This window comes from Pollachius pollachius (assembly GCF_949987615.1).
Source record: "Pollachius pollachius genome assembly, chromosome: 14".
In the NCBI taxonomy this organism is placed as follows: Eukaryota; Metazoa; Chordata; class Actinopteri; order Gadiformes; family Gadidae; genus Pollachius; species Pollachius pollachius.
Window position 1 is genome coordinate 18,821,005 of NC_136947.1, and position 27,828 is coordinate 18,848,832.

The 27,828-nt window shown below is 44.2% G+C and overlaps 1 protein-coding gene across 1 annotated transcript in view; it reads right to left on the reverse strand.

Annotated features, from left to right (window-relative positions):
• Nucleotides 1-6,747: 6,747 nt before the first annotated feature.
• The window catches only part of pik3r2 (phosphoinositide-3-kinase, regulatory subunit 2 (beta)), a 35,557-nt gene continuing 14,476 nt past the window's right edge, over nucleotides 6,748-27,828 (reverse strand). Inside the window, exons 3-16 of the mRNA XM_079751124.1 lie at nucleotides 20,645-20,737; nucleotides 17,777-17,848; nucleotides 15,327-15,479; nucleotides 13,404-13,614; nucleotides 12,576-12,661; nucleotides 11,825-11,927; nucleotides 11,373-11,471; nucleotides 10,877-11,057; nucleotides 10,179-10,298; nucleotides 9,807-9,949; nucleotides 9,096-9,272; nucleotides 8,677-8,748; nucleotides 8,234-8,407; nucleotides 6,748-7,870 (exon numbers count right to left, since the gene is read on the reverse strand). Of these exons, the coding sequence (XP_079607250.1) occupies nucleotides 7,663-7,870; nucleotides 8,234-8,407; nucleotides 8,677-8,748; nucleotides 9,096-9,272; nucleotides 9,807-9,949; nucleotides 10,179-10,298; nucleotides 10,877-11,057; nucleotides 11,373-11,471; nucleotides 11,825-11,927; nucleotides 12,576-12,661; nucleotides 13,404-13,614; nucleotides 15,327-15,479; nucleotides 17,777-17,848; nucleotides 20,645-20,737 (1,892 nt within the window). The 3' untranslated portion in view covers nucleotides 6,748-7,662. The remainder of the gene's footprint in view (nucleotides 7,871-8,233; nucleotides 8,408-8,676; nucleotides 8,749-9,095; nucleotides 9,273-9,806; nucleotides 9,950-10,178; nucleotides 10,299-10,876; nucleotides 11,058-11,372; nucleotides 11,472-11,824; nucleotides 11,928-12,575; nucleotides 12,662-13,403; nucleotides 13,615-15,326; nucleotides 15,480-17,776; nucleotides 17,849-20,644; nucleotides 20,738-27,828) is intronic.

The window sequence follows — 27,828 nt, forward strand, 5'->3', positions numbered from 1 at the left end:
GAAGTCTGCGCAGATCGCGTTAGCATAATGCTTCTTCATAATTGTTAACTACTTTAACAATCCAAAACCCCAGTGGAAACTAGATGGAAAAAGTGTGTAGTTCAAAACATGATGCAGCTTTTACTTCGCCACCTACAGAGTTTGTACATGTTATTTCCCATTGACATTTGACCAAGGGGACCGGGAGCCTCTGAGGCTGGACTTATTCTTCAGGCCTGTATTACAGAAACTTTGTATTACAGAAACGTTATCTCAAGGAAAGCAACACTGCAGGTCTATGTTTCTTTCCTTAAGATAAAACACACAATAGAAAAAAAAAAAAAAAAAAAAAAAAACCTTAATGAGATTTCCCCCTGGATCTCTCCCCTTTGCCAGTCCATGTAAAAGACAGTTCAAAGAAAGTCAAAGCTTTATATATTCTTATCAGCCCAGTGTCTGGGTTTAAGTAATCCAGTGACTGGGTTGTTGCAACCCAGTTCATTTGACCCAACCTGACCCAACTAGTAACTCAGCAGCTGGGTAGAACTAAGTTACCCAACATGAGTAAAAGTAACCCAATAAAATGACCCAGCAGTGTCAACCCAGCGGTTGTGTTGATATAATAACCCAGCATTTCTTAGAGTGTAAAGAGTATTTTAGTAGCCTATATGTTGTTTATATTGTGAATCTGTTATTGTGGATCTATATATATTGATATGTGAGACCCACAGAGAAAGAATAATTATATCTATACATTGTCACTAATTACCGATAAAGAGTAAAGAATAATTTTGAATAGTACCAATTTAGTGATGAAAATCCAATCTTTTGCAATGTCAGAAAAAGATAAACGATCAAAAACACCCCAAATACCGACAAGAGTATTTTTTATATATCTTTTATTGTACTTTCTTTTTTATCAACCTAAAGTAAGGACCATACAGACGAAAGGGTACCTGTGTGTGAACAAACAATAACTCTGTAGCAAGTGGTAGGTACATGACAGATACACTCAACTTTAGTTTTCTGGTGAAAGACAGAAAATAAATGTTGCATATGAATTGAGACATAGAAGGGGGGAAGATAAGAGAACAGAAATTGTCTCACGTGCATAGAGATCGTGCACCACCACATCAACCCATATATCTCTGCTGGCTGAGTACTACCCACCAATCCACTGACTTCACCCATTCGTTTCCACGCATCCAAAGGATTAAAGAATAGAGGCTTGTGGGAGGCTATGCTGATACATTAGGCAGTGCTCTGCCATGATGACAAGGATATGATTTGTGCCCTGGAGGAAACCTAGGGTATGCGGGCTGCAAGGTGGGACACGTCTAACCGGTCTCTAGCAAAGTGTCGAGGCATCGATCACTTTGAACACGCCACAGAAAATTGAACAAAGCCTTTTTTGGGGGGGAGGGGGGGGGGGGTTAAGAGATGAAGACAGTATACAGTGAAAAATGCTATTACAGTCACATCAAATAGACAGAAATCTCTAGAAAGGTCAAAGTTTATGCTAAGTGATGAGTTTGACAGATTTGATAATGGTGGCAGGAAGGAGAAGGAGGATCCGGGGAACAAAATCACAAACAGGTCTAGAATTGTATGAGATATTTTGGTTTTTTAACGATCTAGTTGTTTCTACCGAGCACCTTTTGCATTCTTTTTATTGACTGCTCTTGTAGTGTCTTGTATACCATTTAGTGCAAAATAAAAAATAGCATGCTTCTGACGTCCATCATTCCCAGACTCAGTCCAAACTGAACCCACACACACATACGCTGACACCCATACAGTACATGTAGTGCAAGCCGTGTGTATGGCTCTCTAACGACGTGATCATGAAGACACATAAACCCATTTACAAGTCATAAACGTCACATAAACAAACTCCTGACTCGGGGGACATGGCAACTAGTGTCAAAGTCTATAGAATGGAGATGTATAGACCGCAACCGTGTTGTAACTGATTTACACCCCTATCAGTTATTATGAAAAAACTCATACATGCACAACCATAACATGTGTTTAATGTGAGCGCTGCATGTATGCGGGTCAGGTGAGAGCTAGTCAGCAGGTTTCAAAGGAGACTTGATGAATAAACATTTAGTGTGGAAGCGGTCCACCAAGTTGCCCCGAATGTGTAGCCACAGAGGCTACAAAAACAATGTCTGACTTTTTGACTGATACTGTGATAATTACAATATGTCATAATGAGGGAGCACAGTATTGGAGAGTAAAAAGAAAACAGAAAATTAAAACTTGGAAGGAAACCATTCGAGAGAGAGAGAGAGAGAGAGAGAGAGAGAGAGAGAGAGAACAAGCAGTCATGACTTTTTCAAGTTTCCAATGACCAAAAGAAAGGGTAAAAATCCAACCAATTACAGTCACTTCAATGGTCAGACAGATTTTTTGAAACGCATACTTGCTATTTGGTTAATTACATGTTGTAAACATTTGTATTCTTTACTGTATGGAGGAAATTTTCAAGCTAGCTTATTTTTCTTTATAGGTTCTGTACGGTTATTAACAGACACAAACAAACAAACAAACTTGACAAACTGACAAAGACAAAAAATCAATTCGCTTTTTTATAAAGCCAAATAAAATCAAAACAAATACAAATCTACTCAGGCACCATAAACAAGCACTTTCTAATGCCATCATTGCTTTAATGTAAAAAAAGGTGTGTTTTCAGAGGAGTGCTTCTGAAGGACTGAATCGTGTACCTGTTTAATACCTGCGTAGTAAGAATGGCCTAATTACAGTTTGCCTCAATGTATTTCTCAACACTGAATGCCCCTCTCGGAAAATCAAATCCCAATAGGCCATAGCTGAAGGGGTGATCCCGGCGCTGTGGCATCATGGATCCACTCGGCATCGTTCGTCCACCTTAACATGTTTAGCAAACGGCCACTATTCAAGAAAGAACCTTTTCCGAATGAAAAAAAAAAAATTCTCCCGACAGAGAACCCAAATAAAGACTACTCTTACTTGTCTCATATATGCAGTATGAAACAAAAAAGCAGCCAAGACCTCCATTAACAAAAGATAAAAAATAAGGTGTACATTTATCAGCTCTGTAAATGTAACACATGGATGAGTTTCTTTCATCGTGAGTGTACAGGATGATAACGTGTACTACCTTACATTGACTCTGTGTACCACCATTACAAAGTCTGCTGGAAGTTTGTCCAAGCCCACTATTCAGAGTGCTTGCGATTCACAAAAGGAAAACCGCTTGCAAAATGTTTTGTTTAATAACTGCTGTGGAGTGATGCAAAGGATCCTTTTCACATCGTTCTGATTTGTTTCAAGTTTAATCCAAATCAGAGTTACATCATTCAAAAAATATAGATATCTTAGGATATATTTCAAAAGTATTTATTTTCTAATAAGCTTCTCATTTGTCAAACCTAAATAGACATCAAATATACTTGCTTTCTTTGTATACTGTGAAAGATAGTGCTTTATCTACAATACAATTTTTTTTAAGAAATATACTTTACAGTGTTCCAAAGCGGATGAAATATATATATATTTTTATAAGAAATCTTAAAGACAAAATACAGGACAATCTAATAACATCACCCAGAGTAAAGTTTAGAATTGCAGAGTTGCTACCAAATGACATGAAGCTCAGTTCCAAGTCAAATCATAATTAAAATTCTCTTCCTGTTTGCCTTTATCACGCTCTTCTCAATCAGTGAAGACCATTTTTTTACTGCACAATGTAGAGTGAACCACGAAAAAAAGAGTACTTAAAAATATTCCTAAAGAGGATTGATTTTTTTTTGTAAAAAAAAGGGAGCAGATTTTTGTTTTATTCGCTTCATATTATTATTATTATTATTCAAAAACTGGTTTCTTGACGACGTCGCTTAACTGTCCGAAATTCAATTCTACAAGTGGAGTTGTTATGTGAAAATCTACGAGCACACTAATTTCCATCGACAGTGGTGCCCATGTTTTCTCCAGGAATTCTCAACCAAACTAACCCCTTTGGAGGTTGCAGTAACGGTCACCCCCCTTACACAACAACAATCATGGAGAATGAACACCATGTAGAAGAACAGCAAACTAAAGAGACATTTAAAAAGAACGAAAAAAACAACAACTAATTAAAAGAGTATTTGCATTGCTTCGAGAAAAAAAAAAAAAAAAAGTACCAGAAAGTGCAACAAAAAAAAAAAGCGGTTGGTCCAGCGGACAGTATGGTCATGGTCAGCGGTCTGTGAAGGAGTTCAGAGAACAGGCTCACAGTGAGGTGAGTGGACGAGACGAGGGGAATACTGCATGCTGGAGGTCCTCTGTCCATAGAGCTACGGCCTCTACACTCTGGTTACTCTCACTTCACATCTCTATCTGATCTGGGTCTCATTAACAAAAGAACACAACTAAGAGCTACAAGATGAAATATTGAAAATAGGTTGTGACAAAACAAAACATTTTTTGTACTTGATGGGCCAAAAGCACCAAGACACTGTACACCCCCCCCCCCCACCCGCACCACATAAAGAAGGAATATGTAATGTACAACTAAAAGTTTTTTTAAAAAAATACAATGGCAACAACTTTTAAATTCTCTCATCACTCGCTACGCTATGCTATGACATGCCATGACACAGCCCTGCTTAGGCATCCACACTCGAGAACAGACGCAACAACCAGGCCTGCGTGCAGTCGTACATCGGGGCTGAACACAGGCAGACATGAAACAATGAGCACAGCATGGGCCGATGGCACCATCTTGAGGAGCGAGTCTCCAATGGCGGATAAGTAGAGTAGAGATGGCCTCACTATAGCGGGCAAAAGGCACTTCTAGTCTTCAAGATTCAACCGTTTCTCTGTATATTTATCTTTATCAGTGAGATGTTCATGTCCATAAACATTTTGACAACTTAAATTTCTTGTTGATTTAAAGATTATATCCAATGTATTTTTTTTAATAAACCAGATGACTAAAAAAGGAGACTTAAAACGCTTTGCATTAAAGTTAATCTAGAGAGAAGCCATTTGCTTTTTACATGATAAAACATTTGAAAGAAATTTGCACTCAAAACAGAAAAGATTATCCAAACATGGTACTCTCCAAAAAAATATTGCAATCTTTTCACTCACTAGCTTACCATTTAGGTTACTCTACACACATTCTACAAAAATATTGGTTACTTTATCATCTTCTTTCCTTTTTTTTCCCATTCAAATCCATTGTGTACAGGCCAGCGCCTGGTGGTCATGCAACCATCACCGCAAGCCAAGCAGCACCTCTGTATTTGGCCAGATTCATCTTTCTCACTGTGATTGGTGATGTGTGCCTCGTCCTTGCACCTTTCCTGCTTTGAGCTTCAACTGTGCTTTAGGTAGAGACAGAACAGACACAACTAGAGATGGTACGCTTCTCAATCCAAGCAGTGGTCTCACAATGGAAGGAGGTTCAAGAATGAAAGACTTAATGAATGACTTAATTTGTGGAAGGAAGTCCCCTGGGAAGTTTGCCTGCAAATAAAAGTGAAACCCTATTCCTATCCACGTTTCTAACGTCTTGTGCATAGTCCTACAACTACAACACGTATGCACTGAAAACTTACATACACAGAAACACAAACAGACAGCACAAGTTAGAAGCACTAGTGCTAGAGGAACTCCTGTTGAGACACGCCATGCATACTGTACTAGATCATCTTTCAGACCAATGTGGCCATCATAAATGGTAAAGGATTGGTTTTTCTTTTTTTTTGTGCTACATGAAAAGACATCCTTCATTTGGCTCATATTAGCTGGGTACTGAGTACTTCCCGAAACAGAATCTGAGAGCATAGCAACCAAAACAAATTAAATGCAAGAAAATAAAAAGGACAAACAAAGAGTCATGAAAACAAACACAGCAATGAAACTGCGGCAAATAAATTTTGACTGCACGTGTGCCTGCGTGTGAACATTTAGGTTATAAGTTCGGCTTCTCTTTTGGAAGTGTACTATCTTTTCAAAGTTTTTTTTCTCTGCCTATTAATATTATACAGTCGGTGACAAAAAACATCATCAGTCAAGCGCAGAGAGGCGGGGGGGGGGGGGCGTGAGGGGAGTACCATGAATAACTGAAATATCAAATCATCTGACATCTGAGAAAACAACTGGGCCAGTAAATACATCTACCTAGCTAGAGACAAAGCAAATACAGTACCGGATGGGACACGAGAATCACATCATAGATGGATGCTTCGTAAAGTCATTAGCATATAGAAATTAGAAACAATTTTTCAGAGGATCACTAACAGTTATGTCTTTTAGCCCCAATAAACTAAAGGTCGCTACAGTATTAAAACAGATGGAAAGAAAGAAAGAAAGAAAGAAAGAAAGAAAGAAAGAAAGAAAGAAGGGCTGGTTAAGGAGACTCTCCCAACCTGGGTCTTAAGGGAGGGAATCCTGGAGCATATATAACTGCATTTATCAACATACCACACTATCTAGTGTATTGTGATTACAGTGTACTGTATACTCACAATATAGCAAACATGTACCACGTGACTCCATCACGGTCAGTACCTCACCCACAAACTCAACAGTCAGGCCCGGGGACCCATCGAGCCTAGGAGGGAGAGCGGAGAGAGAGAGAGAGAGTGCCACATGAAGCCACAGCCAACAATATTTTTTCATTAAAAATATATATATAACTTTCTTTTTCTTAAAGCTGCAGGCCTTCTCCGTCCAACCGCCGGCCCCCCTCTCCGGTCGCCGCCCCCCTCCCCCCCTGCTCATGTCGGCTCTCCGCTCCCAGGAGTTCTCGGTCACTCAGGGCTGTAACTATGGCACTTAATCACGCTTTGAATTGCAATCCATCAACTGAGAGACCCAAGCTGACCCACCCCACCCAACCAGTCCCCCACACGGGGTCCAAGGCGTCTTCTCCTGACAGCAGTAAAGTCCACAAACACAACGATGCAAACAGCCTGTGTGTGACAACGTGAGTGTGTCTTCCTGGAGGGGTTGGTGGGGGGGCTGACAGTTCAGGCATTTGTCTAAAGACAAAGATAGAAAATAAAAGGATCTCTCCCCCCTTGTGTCCGTCTGTATCCTGCATCCTCCTTGTGGGTGTGTTTAAGTCTCTCTCACAGGGGGGCTTGGATCGCGCTTCGCTCGCTGACCTGCTCCTCCGACCACGATCAACAACACTATCAAGTGTAGGACTTGGTATTAGGAGTTTTTGTACCAAAGGTATTTTTTTTATCTTGTAATTGACTCTGTACAGTTATGGCTGTCTAATGGCAGGAGAACGCTCTCTCTCGCTCCTTGTGCCGCTGCCGGTGGCGTCGGCCAGGACACTGTACAGGTCTCCGTTGTCAACCGGCATGTGCTTATTTTCTTGTTCTTTAAATGCTGAACTTATGGTTAAAATCGTCAGGGTAGAATCAGCACCGGCCGCCAGCCAAACACCGGCGAATCGCTGAGCTCGCCGGAATGGTGCCGGCCACTTTGACAACAAATTAACAACCATTGTTCACAAAATGGTGGATTTCAGCAACTAACAGAAAAAACATTGGGTTCTTTCGTCACTGAGAACGACGTTGAAGTACTTGAATCTCTCCATCCTGGGTCTGGTTGGGTGGTGGAAGTGGGGTGGGTGTGGGGTAGGGAGGGGGGGTTAGTGTACTACTACTGTACTGCGCTGGGCCTGCCAGCTCATCTGGGGTGCTGGTTCTGGTTCTGGGAGCGGGCCAGCACCGGGTAGGCTAGGTTTACATTCAGCTGGTCGTTGTGTTGGACCAAAGACACGTTCTTGTAGTGGAGCACCAGGTCTTGGAGGGAAGGGTACAGGTTGTAAGGCTCGGCAAAGCCGTAGCCTGTGGTCGTCTGGAAGATCACACAGTGCTTGGGGTCGCCCTCCACACTACCCAGAGAAGGAGAGGAGAAGGAAAATAATGTAATGTATAACATAATTCAGTTTGTTTTTCCAAACGACAAGTAATGATAATTGCATGCCAAAAATATAAATAAATTATCACAAATAAATCCAATAATAAACAAGCAAATCATTAAATAAAAACAATAGACTAATATATACTAATTAAAAAAACATACACACAAATAAATAAGAACATAAATAAAATACATACATGCATATATTAATTAAAATGTATATTATATTATTACATTATATAGAAAATATTATATTATATATAATATAAAAAATTGATAATAGTAAATAACAAAAAATAAGTCAGTAAATAGAGGAAAACAATGCACAACTCACACGACAGAGCAGGCAAAGGAGCCCTTCTGTGATTGGCTCTCGCGGATGAGGAAGGTTCCGTCGCATTTGCCTCTGAGCAGCTCCTCGGCCTGGGTGCGCTTGATGTCACCCACGTACCAGGTGCACTCGTCATGGTGGGGCGAGCTCTCGTCCTCCTGCACCAGCGAGTACGAGCTGGGGGTGACAAACACGCAACTTTACTTTTTTTATTTCATTTAAAATAGAAAAGTATTTAAAAAGTAAAAAAATTAAATATATTTCTTTATGAAGATATATGAATGTTTAATCAATCTGAATGTCTTTTTAATCAATAAACCATTTTGTTTTTGGAAATAAAATCAGTATTTATAATCAAAATAATAAAAAAAAAAAGTTAAAAAACAACTCTTTATGAGGACTTTTTAAAAAACGTATAAAAGTCCCTTTAAAGGGAGCGGACTTACTCATCAGCGTCGTTCTTAATGCCCAGCCACTCATTGATCTTCTTCTGCCTCGTCCCCTTCTGGTTCAGCCATCTGCACAGCAAGAGCATCTCACAGCTCAATAAAACATGAAAAAAATGCTTAAAATAAAACACATTATTATTATTATTATTATTATTATTATTATATGTACATATTAACATACACACATTCATTTTATGATAATTTAGAAAAACAAAAAGCAAATTTATGCTGTGAAAGACCAGATGTTGTTGATAAGGGCCGGATCACGTACATCAGGTGCTACTAATCACAAGCTAAAGCTAAGCTACGAGGCTAGCTGCTTTTTGCGGGGCGGCCGCGAGGAGCCTCAGTGTTGCCCTTAAACAGTAGCTAGCCTAGCTTTGTGTTTGTGTGTTCAGTGTGTGCGTTCTCCGTACATGATGTACTGGTCCCTGGTCTTGCGGAGCTGCAGCAGGTCGGGCTTAAGGCTGTTCATCTTCTTGTCGATCTCCCTGTTGTCCGACACCTGCTGCCTCAGGTCCTGCTCCAGCTTGCGTTTGCTGTCGTGGATCTCCGTCACGCGGGACTTCAGCCGCTCTGAGTTGCTCTGGATCCTGGTTAAGGAGAAGACCAAACAAAATGAGCATCGAAAAAAATAATCTAACCTTTTTTTATACTGGAGGCTAACATGACTGTGATGAGGATGATGAATTCATCAATGATGATGAATTGTTGTGTTACGAGCTCTCCTGTTTTTTTTATTATATGCAAAGAGTCTATAAGATTAGCCAAGATATTTTATGAAGGCAAAAAGGGGACAAAATCAAGAATTAAAGAAAAAGTATGAAACAGTACTGAAACAGAGGACCCAATGGTAGCCTGGTTATGCTATTCCAAGTGACCCCCCCTGAGGTCCTATGTTTGACCCCTTAACCCCGAGGATGATGCCTTACCCCTACATGCACATTTATAACATACATCTAAAGAGACTCACTCTGAGACACTATAAGAGCCACTGCTAAAACAATAAATAGTCAATCCTAAAGGGTATATTACTTGTATATAAATCTGAAAAAAGGAAGAAGGAAGTTAATAAGCAGCCTGTGTCTAAAAGGGGAGACCCTGAGAGTCCTCGGAGTGTGCCTCACTTCTGGATCTCCTTTTCGTTGCCCTCGCGCTGGAACCGCTCCAGGGACTCCCTGCTGTAGCGCTCCTGGGTCTCACACTGCTCCTCGAAGATGTTGATGGTCTCGTTGAACGCCTCGATGGCCGTGCGCTTCATCTGCAGCTCCTGGGGACAGGTAGGGCGTTACAGACCACCGTACCAACATCCGGCAGCTGGTGTGTGACTGTGTGCATTTAGTAAAGCAGTGGCAATTCTACAGGTTGATTAGGTGTTTAATAATAAATAATCATAGCCATTCATAGAAATAGTATCATCTTTAGATTCCTGTCGTATCAAGCATTTGTATGTATTATTAGCATGTCTGTTGCAGTGTGTGGTGCGACGCGGCGGGTACCTGCGAGGTGCGAGTGTACTCCTCGTACAGGGAGTCGTAGTCGCGGCTCTTCTCCTGGTACTGCTCGTGGTACACCTTCAGCTGCTCCCCCACCTCCTCGATGCTGTTCTCCTTCACCAGCTGGGCCACACAGCAGAGAAGAGGTTAGCCACGATCACACACACACACACACACACACACACACACACACACACGCACACACACACACACACACACACATATGCATACACACACACACACGCACACAGTGTGTGCGTGTGTGTGTGTATGCATATGTGTGTGTGCACATGTGCATGTGTATGCGTGTGTGTGTGCCACACACACACGCATACACATGCACATGCACACACACACACACACACACAATTATTGATTGGAAAAGTGCATTCTTCACAAAAGGATGATTTACTTAACAAGTAATGGTAATGGTATTCAGTCGAAACAGTGGATTTCTTTCTATCCACAGCGACTTACAGTCCGGTAGGGGGTGAGGGCATCTTGCTCAAGGGGGCCTGGATATATTGGGGATCAAACCAAGGACCCAGATTCCTGCGTCTGGAAGTAACTGTGCTTAAAAGTTACCAATAACTTTTCTTAATCTGCTGCCCCACTGTGGCTTCAACTATGGTGACGAATGATCCGCTCCATGTGTGGATGTGATTGGTGTGTGGAGGTCGTGGTGGGGGGCCGTGCCCTACCTGCTGGTACTTGGAGATGGGGTAGAGGAGCCGGGTGTCCAGCTTGGCATTGTACTGGGCCAGGGACTCGTGGCGGTAGTGGTGGATGAGCTCCACCACCGACAGGAAGGTGAGGGGCTCCGAGAAGCCGTAGCACCCGTCCCGGTGGTAGATCTTGATCAGCTTGTTGTTGCCGCCTTTCCTGTGAGGGAGGGGTGGGACAGGAAGAGATGTCAGAGCCATAATTATTTAAAGAGGAAGAATTATCCGTTTCGTTTTTTAAACTGAAAATAAACCCGGACTGTGTCACTTTTCACCTTCGCACAAAATGTAAAACTGCTTTATCTTGCCGTTTCCCGTTTTTTCTAATAATTTATCCTAATTGATTTATTCAGGGTAAAGCTCTCTTGGTAGTTACGATGATCCTTCAGGTAACACAGACACACAGGTTGTTTGCTCTTCGCCGTGCCGTGATGGGCCTGCTGCGGCAGAGTCACCAGAGGTGCTGCTCCCTTACCTGAGGGTCAGGGTGTACTCTCCCTCCAGTTTGCTGGAGGCGTCGCGCACCAGGAAGGTCCCGTCTGGGGTGTCCCGCAGCTTCTCGTTCACCTCCTCTCTGCGTAGAGCACAAGAGGACCTCCGATGAGCACACAGTGATAGGACATTATACCGTACATTGACTGTCTCTATGTGTGTCATCCAGCAGAGGCTTTTGTCCAAAGCGACGTACAGTGAATTGCATTAGATGCCCTTAAAGGGCAGGATGGCATCTTGTTCAAGAAGGCCTACAGTAACGTGTACAAATTGTGGACATTAAACCCAGTACCATTTTGCTTAGGGGTCGAATAAGGACACCTTACCTACAAATTCATTGCAAGTCTCTTCAGATCAATGCGTCAAATGACTGAATAATACATAACATTATATATATACATGTGAGATAGATTGCATTAATATTGTAGACGTTACCTGGAGATTTCTCCCCAGTACCACTCAGCGTCGTTTAACAAGCTGCACACATCTGTCACTGCTGGCGGAACCATCTTAGTCTTCACTGGCTTGGCTGGGAGAGCTGCACACACACAACACAGCAGACAGACACAGACAGGCACACAAACAGACAGACAGACAGACAGACAGACAGACAGACAGACAGACAGACAGACAGACAGACAGACAGACAGACAGACAGACAGACAGACAGACAGACAGACAGACAGACACAAACACACACGCACACACACACACACACACACACACACACACACACACACACACACACACACACACACAGACAAAGAAGAATAAAAAAACGTCAATACTTGAAGTGCAATCCAAAGGCCACAAACATTTGAAATGGGTTCAAGGTTGACCAATCCTCGGGGCAGTGTGCACAGTTCAACAGAGCAGTGAGAGACTCGAACAACAAAGGAGACAGTTACATCTAGTCGAAACCCTTCCATACAACAGAGCCTTATCATCCCACGCGTTAGAACACAAATCCTTTCAACGGCGGTACAATGGAACTTGTTTGTGATGACCACACATTACACAAGTTGACACATATAGCATGTAACTGTGACGCACGGCCTCCAACACATTGTACGTGGAGCCAGCGGGGCTGCATTTGATCTTACTGCACTGTGTGTGAAACACAACGTATTGACCTAGGTATGTATGGAGATGTGACCTCCTGACGTCAGAGAGGTCAGTACTGTACCTGGAGGCGCCAGGTCGGGCTCCACGGCTCGCTCCATCACAAGTCTCTCCAGCACCATGGCAGGAAACCCCTCATCTAGCGTCAGGCTGAAACGGATCACAGGGTTACTCCATCGACCCACGTTCTCTCACCACCATGCAGTGTGGATGCTATCAGCCATTGTTAAGTGCTAGCATGAAGGCTACTTCATGCTGGCATTTAATATATAGCTTTTCCGATTAAATGTGGCTTACGAAAATCTGTCAGGCATTTATAAATGATGGCAGTTTGTCTATAGCAGAGCTAGAGCATTTTATCTATTTCATCTATCAAAATGTGAGCAGCTGTCCCAACAATAAGCAAAAATTATGTAAACAATGTTATTGTGAGTTGTTGAAGTGGTTGTACCATGATAGCAATGGTCCCATGAATGGTGATATGATTTTCTTTCCAATCCTGAGTGGATTGGTCAAAGGGCGATGTTTTGATGTCTTTTAACCATTAACCAATAACCTTCTTTGGAACAGTTTGCTGCCTATGTTACCATGGCGTTCTGAATGTGTCGACTTAAGATCCTGTCATAACACATTTCAAAACCAAGGGTTCAGCCCATGTTTGTCCCATCATTTCACATGCACTCAACCAAGGGCTAACATTGGGACAGTATTGTTCTCAGCGCCACTTGAGCTTACGATAGGGGTCCGCTAAACGACTCAATGTGAGGGTAACACTCGAGGGAAGATTGAGACAAGCCCCTTAAAACTGGTCCAAAACAAAAGCGCACTCCAACACGATCTGGAGGAGGGCGTGGCCTGAGCTTTCAGAGGCCCTGCTCGGGCGCGTCCTCACCCAGGGGCGGTGGAGCCGGGGCGGATCAGCAGCGGCCCAAAGATCTGGCCCAGGGTGCGGGGGTCCAGGCCGTTGTGGGCCTGGGTCTGGGCCACCTTGGCCAGGTGGGTGAGGAGGAACTGCAGTGTGAGCCGGTGGTGGAGGGGCACGCCGGAGGAGGTCTCCAGCACCAGGCTCACCTCTCTGCCATGGCTGCCAGCCACCGCGCCGTCTGTTAACCACACAGACAACACAATGAGGAGGAGTGGGAGTCCCTGTGAGGGCTATGTATAGCTACAAGCTAACTGTGATGAGTGCGGGAGAACAAACGTTGTCCTAGCAGTCGCAACCTTCTCCAGAGTAGCTGGCATGCAGCCATGGGGCCACGCCAGGACCACCCCAGGAATCCCCGTTACATTTTAACAATAAAAACAGAGTTGAGGAGCATAGTAAAACAGAGACCTAAGGAGCCAACTAGGGAGCAGTGCGCCCTCTGCTCGCCGTCCTCCAACTCCTCTCATTAGTCAGTAAGAGTTCTTCCATACTTTGGTACGGGCTAGCAGAGCACTGCAGGGTAGGCCCCGGGCCTGCTGGCAGACAGGTGGAGCTACATGTCAACGTGCTGGGGTACGGGGGGATCGTTCTGGTGGTTAGGGGGACGAGCTGCAGTGTCCTTGAGGCGTCTCAGTCGGCTCTTCGTACGGCTGCACTGTCACTTAAATACATTTTTAACTGACATATGATGTTTTCATCTTGTGAAGGTAGGAGTTTCCTTCCCATAGGATCAAAATCATGTTGTTTTGTTTCTTATTCATTTGTATTTTATTCTCTCACCGTGTAACCCAGCCATTTGCCTTAATATCTTAAGTGAATAGTGCAGTGTCAAATTGAAACTCTTGATATTGAATAAAGGTGTTGGAGTGCATGATAAAGTGCGAACTACAAAGTCACTATAGGAAACCCCGAGGGCTGGGAGCCTCTCTTGAAGACTTGAAGCTTAAAGTTGCTCTGACTTTAATGCAAAGGAGTATTAAAGTATCCCAAAATAGCGCGTGGCACCCAAGGCTCAGTCCATACAGATTGTCCCCATTCAACTAGGAAATCCTTAAGGAACATATCTTTGATTTTACTTCAAAGAGGTCCTCAAATTACATCTTTCACCAGCACAACATTTTTTTGGAAGGAAGAACTACAAATCAATATGAAATGTTATATTTTGTTATTTAGTTGAAAAATGAACAGGAAATGGGTGGTACAAATACATATAGTGAAGTGATCATTTAATAGTGTGATATTCAGATTCTATTATTATTAGCAGCTCTAGGGGCGGAGCCTGCTGTTCATGGTAGGTCAGCGTGAGGGCTCTAGGGGCGGAGCCTGCTGTCCAGGGTAGGTCACCGTGAGGGCTCTAGGGGCGGAGCCTGCTGTCCATGGTAGGTCAGAGTGAGGGCTCTAGGGGCGGAGCCTGCTGTCCATGGTAGGTCAGTGTGAGGGCTCTAGGGGCGGAGCCTGCTGTCCATGGTAGGTCAGAGTGAGGGCTCTAGGGGCGGAGCCTGCTGTCCATGGTAGGTCAGTGTGAGGGCTCTAGGGGCGGAGCCTGCTGTCCATGTCAGTGTGAGTGGCGTATCTAGGGGCGGGGCCTGCTGTCCATGGTAGGTCAGTGTGAGGGCTCTAGGGGCGGGGCCTGTTGTCCAGGGTAGGCCAGTGTGAGGGCTCTAGGGGCGGGGCCTGTTGTCCAGGGTAGGCCAGTGTGAGGGCTCTAGGGGCGTGGTCTGCTGTCCATGTCAGTGTGAGTGGTGCATCTAGGGGCGGGGCCTGCTGTCCACAGAAGGTCAGTGTGAGAGGCGTATCTAGGGGCGTGGCCTGCTATCCACGGTATGTCAGTGTGGTTGGCGTATCTAGGGGCGTGTCTAGGGTGTGTGAGTGGCGTATCCAGGGGCGTACCGGCGGACAGCTCCAGGGGCTGCTCCTGCTGCTGCAGGGCGGCCTGCAGGGCAGGGTACACGCAGGCGGGGACCACTGGCGATGGGAGCTCCCGCAGGTAGCTGATCACCCCCTCCGACAGGAAGCACACGTCGCTCTGGAACAGCTCCCCCTCTGCAGCGCCACACACACACATGCACACATGGACACACACACACACACACACGGACAAGGACAAGGACACACATATGAAAGAACATTCACACACACAATTTTGCACTTAATCACAGTGCAGTTGAGCCAATGACTGGCAAGGTTTTGAAGATCCCTGTTTGTTTGCAATTTGTTTGTATTTTAGAACACAGCACACACAGTAAAACAACAAAACGTAACTAAAGTGTGTACAAGTGTTAGGGCGTGCTCTGTAATGATAAATCACCGATTGACCATTACTATTCCTTCCGTTCAGAATTAAATACAGTTTGATGGTTGAATAAACTGTGGACTAGACACTGCCTCCGCCTCGTATTTGAGAACATTATAATATATAATATCACGGCCAAAAGCTGTGTGCGCCTCCGTCCGAAATATTATGAATCGTAACGACTGCGTGGGGGGGGGGCTAGGTTACTTGTTTATGTTTTATGTTTGAGTCACGCGGAGTGAGAAACCTTGAAGTTAGTTGCTGTGGAGTTACAGTTATTACTATACCTACCTCGACCATTCGACACGGTAGACCATACAATACTTTTGGACAGGTTAGAAAACTGGGTGGGGCTTTCAGGCACAGTCTTAAATTGGTTCAAGTCCTACCTACAAAATAGGAACTGCTTTGTTTCCATTGGCGGCTTTGCATCAGAATCAACCAATGTGACATGTGGAGTCCCACAAGGTTCGACCTTAGGACCCTCTTTATTCAACATCTACATGCTCCCACTAGGGCAAATCATGCAAAATAACAATATTGACCATCATTGCTATGCTGATGACACGCAAATCTATGTATCTCTATCCCCAAATAACTATCGGCTCATAGATCTGCTGTGCCAGTGCATTGAGCAAGTGAAAGACTGGATGTGCTGAAATTTCGTTCAACTAAATGAGGACAAAACAGAGATAATTGTATTTGGTTCTAAAACGGAAAGGCTTTAAGTAACCCAACACCATCATTCTCTGTCCCTGAAAACCTCAATCAAAGCCCGAAATCTAGGGGTTATCATGGATTCAGATTTACATTTCGACAGTCACATCAAATCAGTTACAAAATCTGCATATTATCACCTTAAAAATGTAGCAAGACTTAGAGGGCTCATGTCCACCGAAGACTTACAAAAACTTGTACATGCCTTTATCACTAGTAAGCTTGATTACTGCAATGGTCTCCTTACAGGTCTCCCAAAACAAACTCTAAGGAAGCTTCAGCTTGTTCAGAATGCTGCTGCTAGAGTTCTAACAAAGACCAAAAAATTTCAACATATTACACAAATTCTTAAATCGTTACATTGGCTTCCTGTAGGTCAGAGAATGATTTTAAAATCATGTTGCTAACCTATAAATCCCTACATGGCTAAGGCCCAAAATATTTAACTGATATGCTTCCACAACATAAGCCTTCTAGACCACTAAGATCTTCTGAGACCAATCTGTTAATTATCCCCAGAGTAAACACAAAACATGGGAAAGCAGGATTTAGTTACTATGCAACAAATAGCTGGAATAAACTCCCTGAGAATTTAAGACTTGCCCCAACGCTGAGCACCTTTAAAACAAGACGGAAGACTTTTATGTTTGCTTTAGCTTTCTGCTAAATCTTAAATACATTGCACTTTCTAAAAATCTTTTTTAACTTTGCCTTTATTTTCTATTTTGTAACTAAAATGCCTTTTTAACTTTCTATTTTACTATTTTACTTTTCATATGTTTTCTTCTACTTATCTATTATTTTATTTTATTGTATGACAATGTTTATATGTGAAGCACTTTGAGTCTGCCTTGTATATGAAAAGCGCTATAAATAAAGTTGCCTTGCCTTGCCTTGCCTTGCCTACCTACCGTTTGGATTCACCATTACTATTCCTACCATTCAGAATTGAATACAGTTTGATGGTTGAATAAACCCCTATGGGGCCGTTGGTCTTCCGCTTACAAACAAGCTCCTCTGAGCCGCTTGTGCCGGCGGACTCCATGTTTCGCGATTTCAAAAAGTGACGTGAGTCACTTTCGAGTCACTATCGATATATATCGCCCAGCCCTAACAAGTGTCCACATCTATTCTGTACAATGTCTCTTCCTACTGAACATTAAATTAAACTTAAACTTCAGAAAAACCCAAATCTGTTAAGGGCTATAAATATAAGGTTAACCTGACTTGACTCATGTTGGGAAGAGACTGAGCTGTCTGGTGGGCGACTGGAGCCAGGGAGAAGGCCCTCCATGCAAAGGGAGCAGGCGGAGCGGGCAGGATAACTCACCAGTACTCAGGCTGTACACCGGGCTCTCTGGGGCCAGGCTGCCCGTCCGGTACAGGGTTTTAGAGTCCAGTCCTGGAGCAACAAAACAACACACAGTATATGGTTTAGTAAAGACCCTTTGGAGGAATGAAGCCAGTCCAAAACTTAAAAAGAACAACAAAAGCTACTGACGCGGCTGTTGAATATAACTGATTTACCACGTTGGCAAACACACCATGTACACAAACACAGACATACACACACACACACACTGATGTACACACACAGTCAGTCTGGATCTTATGGGTGAGCCGAGACAGGTCAGTCTGTCGGGGAGCTGTGAAGGGCAGTGCGTGTGTGTGTGTGTGTGTGTGTGTGTGTGTGTGTGTGTGTGTGTGTGTGTGTGCGCACGCGTGTGTGTGTGTGTGTGGTTTGAATAGGCCCGGGAAGTCCTCAGAAATTGCATACAACTGTAAAGCTTGTAATTCTTCTTTGATGAGATGTGGTGAAGCATAATAGAGATTAAGTCAGGCTTTTTAGGTCATATGTTGAATTTAGTATAATGAATATTATTTTAATAATTAATAATTATTAATAAATAGAATTAACTACATCTGAAACTTAACTCTTTCTTATAAATAAATGCATAATTTTTCTAGTTTACCAATTTTACCTTTGATTCCATGCTTTGTTTGTTAAATAAGTGGAGTCTCTTAACAAGTGTAATGTTATAACGTGTGTACATAACAGAAGGTCTGGACATCCAATCCGTCATATATGATACATGTTTTTAGTAACAGGGCATGTGAAAGTAAATATAAATACACTGGAGAAATACGTGTGTGTGTGTGTGTGTGTTTGTGTAGGTGTGTGTGTGTGTGTGTGTGTGTGTGTGTGTGTGTGTGTGTGTGTGTAAGAAAGACGATGACAGCCAGGAGTAGACATATAGTCTCTCTCTCTATCTCCCTCTATCTTCATCCCTCTTAAGAGACAGGCATATTTTCAGCCAGCCAGGGGCCAGATTGAAAGAGAGAGGGACGGAATGAAGCGAAAGAGAGAGTTACACAGGGAGGGAGAGATAGACAGGGATAGACAGACAGATGGGCAGACAGACAGAGAGGGGGAGACTGAGAGAAAGAGAGACAAAGAGGGAGAGAGTGAGAGCGACAAAGAGAGAGAAAGTTCCAGTTCTCCACATAAACCCATGGCTGTTTTCCACCACATGGCACCACCTCAATTAGACTTGACTACTCAGCTCGCTTTTGGTAAGAGGTAGTTAGTTTTCCACTGCAGATAGTCCCCTCAATCTCCAGGTTGTCATAGCGATGTCGCATTAGAATGCTGTGACACCATCTTCAACGCTGAACACAGTGCTACAATGGGACCATGTATTAACTGGAGATCCTTTAACATCAGCCAGGCAAAGAATCAACAACACCAAGAGATAGGGAGAGTGAAATTGGGAAAAACTAAATCGGGTCAACTATCAATTATAACGCGAATATGCTTAATTTTCCAACAATAAATGCTGAGGTAAAGAAAAAGATAGATGGATTTTACTGGATGGATTTCAACATATATCGCCTTGTTAGGGCGAGGTTATGCTCTGTTCTTTGACCATAAGATCCTATGTTCTTAGATGAGTCAATTATAATGGTTTCCCTTTTAATCCAAGTGTAAAATAGTTAGGCGAATGGCAGTTTGTGGATGAGGGGGATTATGATAAGTGGGTGTGCATTTGGAGCATTATTGAATAACTCCATGTTTAAGAGACGTCTTTTAAGTTGTTTCCCTGTTCAATAACAAGCACTGGGCTATCACTCTTTTGGATAAAGTGTTTGTCCAAAACCAAACTGTTATAACCGATAAAACTGCACACATCATGTCATCAAAAGCAACCGGTTTTCACTGGGCAAACCACACTGCCCTTAAACATTGGCTTGTAGCGTAGACTACTATAAAGACGAATGATCACACCTATAACCAACATTTATTATAGGTCTTTGAATGTAGTTCAGCATTAAGGATGCAGCAAGAGGACTGTGTGTCGAGAAATGTATATAATCTGTTGCCTCCGCCTTGTCCTACAATATGTACAGTGACCATGGTGACTGTGACAAAGATACCTGATTGTGATTGGTTAAAACAAATTGTTCGCTTTTCGCCAAACAGAAATCAAGTCATACTGCTGCAGCCCCATTCAGCTCCAGGATTTATCATAATTTCATTGACGTTGAAAGAGAATCGCAACATATAATCATGAACACTAACCTTTACCTCGATCATATCAACCTGTGTTGCAAACAGAACAGGGGAGCGTCTGCATCCCGCCATAGAAAACGTCCACTATTAGCGGGGCGCCATCGCGGGTGACAGAGGTGTCAAGTGAATAAATTAATTGGGGGGCGACCGTAGTAGCTTGGCTTACTTCTTTGCGACTGGGTTTGTGCCGGATGGCTCGTGTTGCACGCTGGTGACGCAGATGTGTAATAATGCAGCGAGGGTTCTAGAGACGGTTTTCTCTACTGATCCAGCAGCCTGCAGTGTCTATACGGCCCCTGTTGGTACTGCCCCAGCCCGCTAAGAACCTCGACGGAGATGATACCAAAGAAAGAACCGGATACCAGGTACTATCCACTACCTTCTCCCAGTGGAAAACAAGAAACGGTGAGTAGAGAAGAGTCGAGTTGAGCGGTGGAAGAGCTACAAGAGAGCAGAGTGAAACAGCGCAAACGACAGAGACAGAGAGAGCTAGGGACTAGAGAGAGCGAGAGAAGGTGAGAGAGAGGGTGAGAGAGAAAGCGCAGGCGAGAGAGCGAGAGAGAGAGAAAGAAAGAGAGCGGGTGTTTGGCTGGTTGCCAGGTAGGTGGTGGTTGGGGAGGGCTGTACCTCTCTTCTCGATGGCGTGCAGCAGGCTGACGAGGGCTGGGGGGGCGCTCTGTGGCGGTGTGAACTGCTCGCTCAGGTCTGGCGCGGGCACAGCTGAAACAACAACACAAATCACTGTTACCCTTCTGGCCCAGCGCCAGGGAGGGGGCTGGTCCGCGGCAGACAGCAGGAGCAGCCCTCCTCCCCCCCCCAACATACAGAGCATTAATGCCCTGGCCGGCCATAAAAAAAGGCTCCACAAAACACCAAGTGTCCGATTCCGCGTGAACTTAGCTGCTCTGTGGGGCAGGGTTACACACAGTTAATAGCACCTGGACTCAACACGCAGCCAGGGCAAGCGGATCGCCTGGAAACATGGCTGTGTGTGCGTGTGTGTGTGTGTGTGTGTGTGTGTGTGTGTGTGTGTGTGTGTGTGTGTGTGTGTGTGTGTGTGTGTGTGTGTGCGTGTTATTTGTCTGTGTGTTTGAAGGAGACAACTCAGCTCCTGGTGTAAAATAACAAGGAAATAACAAAGCCGTGTAGGTGAGCCAGATGAAAAGCAGCGAGCGCCTCCGTAGCTCACTGAAGACATGAAGGAGGAGGAGGAGAAGAAAACCAGAGACCAGCGATAGCACCCAGTCACATAAACACAATAAAAGAGCAAGCACTGCTGCTAACGACCGGCAGAAACAAAACTTTATCTAGATCTTCTCCAACTCGCTCTCCAACTCCCCACAGACTAAATCACATGTATTTTCAGTCAGAGAGAGAGAGAGAGAGAGAGAGAGAGAGAGAGAGAGAGAGAGAGAGAGAGAGAGAGAGAGAGAGAGAGAGAGAGATAAAGAGAGAGAGAGAAAGAGAGACAGAGATTGAGAGAGAGACAGAGAGAGAGGGTGAGATGAGGGAGAAAAGTAGAAGGAGGAGGGTTGGTGAAGGGGGATATCCAATTCCTCTCACCCTCCCCCCTCTTTTTTTCTTCCCTTTTTCTTTTCACCCATTTCTCTCTCTCTCTCCTTCCCTTGGCTCTTTGCGTGAGTGGAGCACAATAAAGGATTTAATCAAAACTCCTGAACAAGCAAAAGCCCACTGGCAGCGTGCCAGAACGACCAGTGCCTCCTATTTGGCCCCAATGTATGTGTGCACATGGTGTGCTTGTGTGTGTGCATGCGTACATGTATGCATGCCTGCATGTGTGTGTATCTGTGCATGCACGTGTTTGTGTGTGTGGCAACTCACGTGTGCATGTGTTTCTGTTTGTTTGTGTGTTTCTTAATGTGTGTGAGTATATGTGTGTTTATTTGTGTGTGTGCTGCACATTGTGTGCGTGTGTGTTACTTTTTGCATGTGTGTGCTTGCATGTATGTGCGTGCGTGTGCAGGTGCGCGCGCGCGTGTGTGTGTGTGTGTGTGTGTGTGTGTGTGTGTGTGTGTGTGTGTGTGTGTGTGTGTGTGTGTGTGTGTGCGTGCGTGCGTGCGTGCGTGCGTGCGTGCGTGCGTGCGTGCGTGCGTGTGTTTGCAGGGAGGGCCTGGACTGGCCGGGGTTTTGGCAACAGCCTCTTGCCCCTGGCATGGCCGGGCTGAACCACTGCTGATTATTAATTTGGGGGAGTTCAGACAAGAAACGCAGCGTCAGCACATTCCGTTCCCCTTCCCCTCTCTCGCTCTTTCTCAGTTTGCCTCACTCTCTCTCTCTCTTTCACCCTCAAGTTTCCCTCTCTCTCGCACCCTCAATTACTCCCTCTCACTCTCCCTTGGTTTTCCTCTCTCTCTCTTGCACTTTTCTTTACTTCTGGATTTCACCCTTTACTTTTCTGCCCTATGTCTCTATGTCTCTCTCTCCTTCTCTCTGGCCTTTGCTCCCTTGCACTTCTTCCAGTACTTATCTTTCAATTCCTTCTCTCTCTCCCTCTGTCCATTCTTGCTCCTTCCATCCGTTTTTCTTACTTTCACATTTATTTTTCAGGCTGCCTTTGTGTGTCTGTTGGTTAAACATGGCAACTAATTTGGCTTGGCAGAGAGACTGAAGCTCTCTCTTTCTTTCTCACTTTCTATCTCTCTCACTTTCAATCCATCTCTCACTCTTTCTCTCTCTCAATTTCAATCTATCTCTCCCTCTTTCAATCTATCTCTCCCTCTTTCTCTCTCTCTCTGAATACAGCCTCTCTGCCTGAACTGTTCCTCCCCGCTGGCCATTTTGGTTTGCGGGCCCCTGCCTTACCCTTCCTCCATCTCATTGTCCTAACGTGCTGCTTAATGATTGAGTATGATCAAATTAAAGCACACATGGGCATACACCAGCACTCAGACACACACAAGCTCATGTGTGGGTATACACACACCCACACGACAAGCATGCACATACAAACATTTGCTTGTGGTCGTGCACACACACACACACACACACACACACACACACACACACACACACACACAATGTTTGTGCATGTGCTGGTAGTTATACAAACGTTTAACTTAGTCTTCTTTTGTGCTTGTTTAAGCACATAATCACTACTTTGATTATCACAACACATTGTACTTGCAGAGCTATATTTTACCGATACCCCTTCAGCCAAACTTTACTCAGCCATCTTTCCCAGAAATGTGATTAACAAAGTGGAAAAATACACTGAGATTGGTTTGATAAACAAACTTACTTTTGTAAATAGAGAAACATTTGTTTAGCTTTTGACTTAACTGAGTGTCAAAGTTGACCAATCAACTTTTTGTTGTTGATAACTTTGGACAAAACGAATAAACAAAGTCGATAAAATCTATCTAGTTCATCTAAATCTATGTTGCCACTTATGGCAATGTAAGTGCAACGCTCTACCAGTTCAGCGACACACAATTAGCTTGCTATGTTACTGTATCATTTGTATTCTGCTGTAGGTGGAACACGGTAACGAGCGCACAACTACCTGCAGGCAAAGGTTGCTGCTCCCTATTTCCTACGGTCCCTGGTTTAACCACACGCTGAAACTGGGGGAGCCCCCATCCCCTCCAGCCAGTGTTTCAGCACTCATACCAGCGCCTTATGCACAAGCAGAGCCTTGGTTTAGTAGAGGGTTTTTAGACTGCAGGAGACATTGCTAGTGCACTGCAGACGTTGTGGACAAATACCTTTTTCTGATTTTAATACCTAGACCCATGTTTAATTTGAGAAATAAAGATGTTTGCCTTTATGCCTTTTGTGCAGGAAATGATGGCCAAATAGCCGGTAACTTTGGTTTCCCCGCCGTTCAGCTCAATTCAGTATAAAGGAGGTACACACGGAACTGTGCCGATACGGCTATAATGTTAACAGGGATGAACAGAATAATGTTCGGCACCTTTGGCGCATTCACCTACATGGTTATTAGGTGGAAGAACACCGATACTGGGACCCACCAGTAGAGGGCCACTGTGAGACTCTCTCCCAGATGAAATAAGGTTCCCCATTTGAATGGATCCTATTGTATCAGTGGAGACGGAAGACAAAACACGTTCCGTGTGGACAGGTGTGTCAAAACACGGCTTCGGGGCCGAGAGCCGGACACAGCAGTTATGCGGTTCATCCACCAGAACCTAGTGACAATCCTGAGGAGACTCAGAAATACAGCTAAGGTCAGATGGGCCCTGGCCAAAAAGAGAGGAAAATCAAACATAACAGGGAAATAGGCACCAATATAGACTAGTAAACCGCAGAACAAATGTATTCCAACAGTTTGGGAGGTGGATGGGTAGGGGCGGAAGAAAAAAAATAGGGTTGCCATGTTACTCGCTATATACACACACCCAAGCAGGGCACGCACGGATGGGCAAGTGAACAAAAATGTGTGCACACACACACACACAGCTTTCACACAAACACGCACACACTTTTCACACAAACACACACACACACACACTTTTCATACAAACTTTTCTTTTTCGTTTAACTCAAAATAAATAAATAAATAAAAAGAGACATCCTTTTTTTCAGCGTTCGCTTGCTTCCCACAAAATGAACACGATGTTGCCAGCGCTGAATTCATTTGTGGAGCTTATAAATCATCATCATTTCAATTTCAGACATTTTTATTGTCTCCTTCGAAAGCAGCTGTGACCCCTCGACTCTTGAGGCAATTTTAGAAAAACACAAGAGAGAAAAAGAAGACAGAGAAAGAGAGAGAGAGAGAGAGAGAGAGAGAGAGAGAGAGAGAGAGAGAGAGAGAGAGAGACAGAGAGAGATTTAAATAGAGTGAGGGAGACAGAGAGACAGAGAGAGAGAGAGATTTAAATAGAGTGAGGGAGAGAAAGAGAGAGAGACAGAGACATAGAGATAAAGATTTAAATAGAGTGAGGGAGAGAGAGAGAGAGAGAGAGAGAGAGAGAGAGAGAGAGAGGGCAAAAGAGAGAGGGAGCGAGAGAGTGAGAGCAAGTGGGAGCGAGAGAAGGAAAGAGAAAAATAGTGAGAGAGATGGAAAGGAAACAGCAACCTAAGTCAATTACTGCAGAAAGTCTCCCTCATAGCGGGACCGGTGCTAGTCCTGGTCATGACTGCGTGTACCCTAGGACCCCACCACAAAACCCAGAGATAGGGAAAGAAGAACTCAAAGAAGAGCATATACAGAGTATTTACATTCTTAGGACTTAAGAGCTGCAACACAGACGATGGCCGTTAGGGCTGGGCGATTAATCGAATTTTGATCGCGATTTCGATTTTAGCGTCAAACGATCACAAAATGAACATAATCGAGGTTTTCGATTTTTTTATTTTTTTTAATGTTTTATAGAAAGGATACATATCTGTATATTATTTTAGATTGGAAAGATTTCTTTTTGACCATTTTGTGTAATTTTTAAGGCAAAATTTCTAAGTACTCAGTTACAAAGTTTTTTTTGGGAGAGACATGCTGAATATATACAACATGTTTTCAAACTCAAAAATAATTGTTTGAATAATCGTGTTTTCAATATTGACCAAAATAATCGTGAATATTATTTATTTTATATTTTTCCCATAATCGGGCAACCCTAATGACCGTGGATTATCGTTTGCCAGGTTTGAGACGTTCCTTTGTCGTACGTGGAGAACAGAGGGGAAATAAACAGAAATATGATTGTTTATATTTTTGTTTGTTTTCTTTAGATGTGAACGGTGATGGATGTGGCTCTTTGTATGTGCTCTCCCACCAACCCATTTGGAGCGGCCATCGTGATAAGCTCTGTGACCCGGTCTGGCAGTCGCTGTGCGAGGCAGAGCTACGAGAAGCTAAATATTTGCCTCCCTGTATCTTCTTCATCGGTTTGCTGTGATGTAACACACAAGGCTAGCTCTCCCACACACTCTTGCTCTCTCCCCCTCCTTATCACTCACCCGCTCTCAAACTCTCTACTTGTGATGCCTGCGCAGTGCACAGAAACACAGTCCGAAACACAAAGAGAGACATGACTTAAACAAATAGAAAAGAGAAGAGAGAAGAGGGAGAAGTGATTCTTAAATCAACGTTGAGAATCAATACCGTTGATGTTTTTTTTTTTTAACAATTAAAGGCTTATTTAATCATAAAAGTAGAATATGAAGGCTTTTAACAATTTTAACATTTGTTTTTGGATTTGATGTGTTCAAATATACAGATAGAAATAATAATAAGATGGCGGAGGAAAGCCAACTGTCGCCAAGAGACAGTGGTCACAAACATGCTTGGCGTGTGTGTGTGTGTGTCAGTGGGAGTGTGTGTTGTTCTCTGTGTGTGTGTGTGACAACACGTCGATCGGGTTTCACGGCAAACATGTGTTCAGTGCTTGGCGAGAGCGTTGAAAGGCCCATGCATCATGGGTGTGTGCGAACCCCCCTCCTGTCACAACAGGTTTCAAGGCGGCCAGCATGCACAGAGCAATCCAGGTCGGACAGGTGTGCCCCCCCCCCGGAGCTCCACACCTCCATGTACAGGGCCCAAGGGCATCTGGGGGCCAGGGATTTATCCTACAGACCTCCGAGGTGTGAAGCGAGCGGCGCGACGGCGTGCGGTACTGGTATGCCATCTGATATCAGAATGGATACAGAGTGACTGTGCGGTACACGTCGCTAAGGAGCAGGTACAGGAGGCTCAGCAGTCTTGCTCAAGGCTGCCTGTAAAGCCTGGGTTGATCAAATTGGTGTGCGAATCCCAGAACCCTTTTGGCTTCGTCCCAGCACCCTTGATCTTCAAACCTCTTACCACCACTAGACTGTCCCGAAGAGAGGTTATTATTGATCATCTGTAAAGAATATCATTCTAACTCTTTCATGGAGAAATACTCTTCCATTGGTGTTTCGTCAGTTTATCAGTTGGCGTAGCAAAACTCTAACGCTCCTTTGGAAGGAGGACGGGAAAAGGATCCCGATGCAGCTGGTTCCTATATTTGCAGTTGACTGAAGCGGCCCAAACTTACACTGAAGCCCCTCTCACTCCCCCCCACCACCACCACCACTCTTTCATTCTGTCCTATCTTTTTCATTTTCTCTCTCTCTCAAGCTCATTCTCGGCCCTGTCTATCCCCTCCTCCCGCCCAACACCGCCCTCCCTCCCTCCCTCCCTCCCAACCTCCCTCCCTCCCCCACGGCTTCTTTGAAAGTGTTTTCCTGGTATTGAGCCGGGAGTGGAGCAAGAGAGGGACTGGAGGCCTCGCAGTTCTCAGAACTGGCCGAGCTGCATGTTTTATTGCTGCCCCGAGACAGAGAGAGAGAGTGAGTGAGAGAGACAGAGGGAGAGAGACTGTGTGTGAGAAACAGAGAGAGACAGACAGAGAGAGACAGAGAGGGAGAAACAGAGAGAGACAGAAAGGGAGAAAGAAAGAGACAGAGAGACATACAGAGACAGAGAGAGAAAGAGACAGGGAGAGGGACAGACAGGGAGAGAGAAAGACAGAAAGAGAGACAGAGAGAGACAAAGAGGGAGAGACAGAGAGAGACAGAAATGGAGAGAGAAAGAGACAGAGAGAGACAGAGAGAGAAAGAGACAGAAAGAGAGACAGAAAGAGACAGAGAAATACAGAGACAGAGAGGGAAAGAGACAGAAAGAGAGACAGAAAATGGAGAGAGAAAGAGACAGACGGAGAGAAAGACAGAAAGAGAGACAGAGAAAGAGACAGAGAGAGGGAGAGAGAAAGTGAGAGAGACAGAGAGTGAGTGAGAGAAATAGAGAGGGTGGGAGAGAGGAAGAGACAGAGAAAAACAGGCAGAGACAGAGACAGCATCAGACA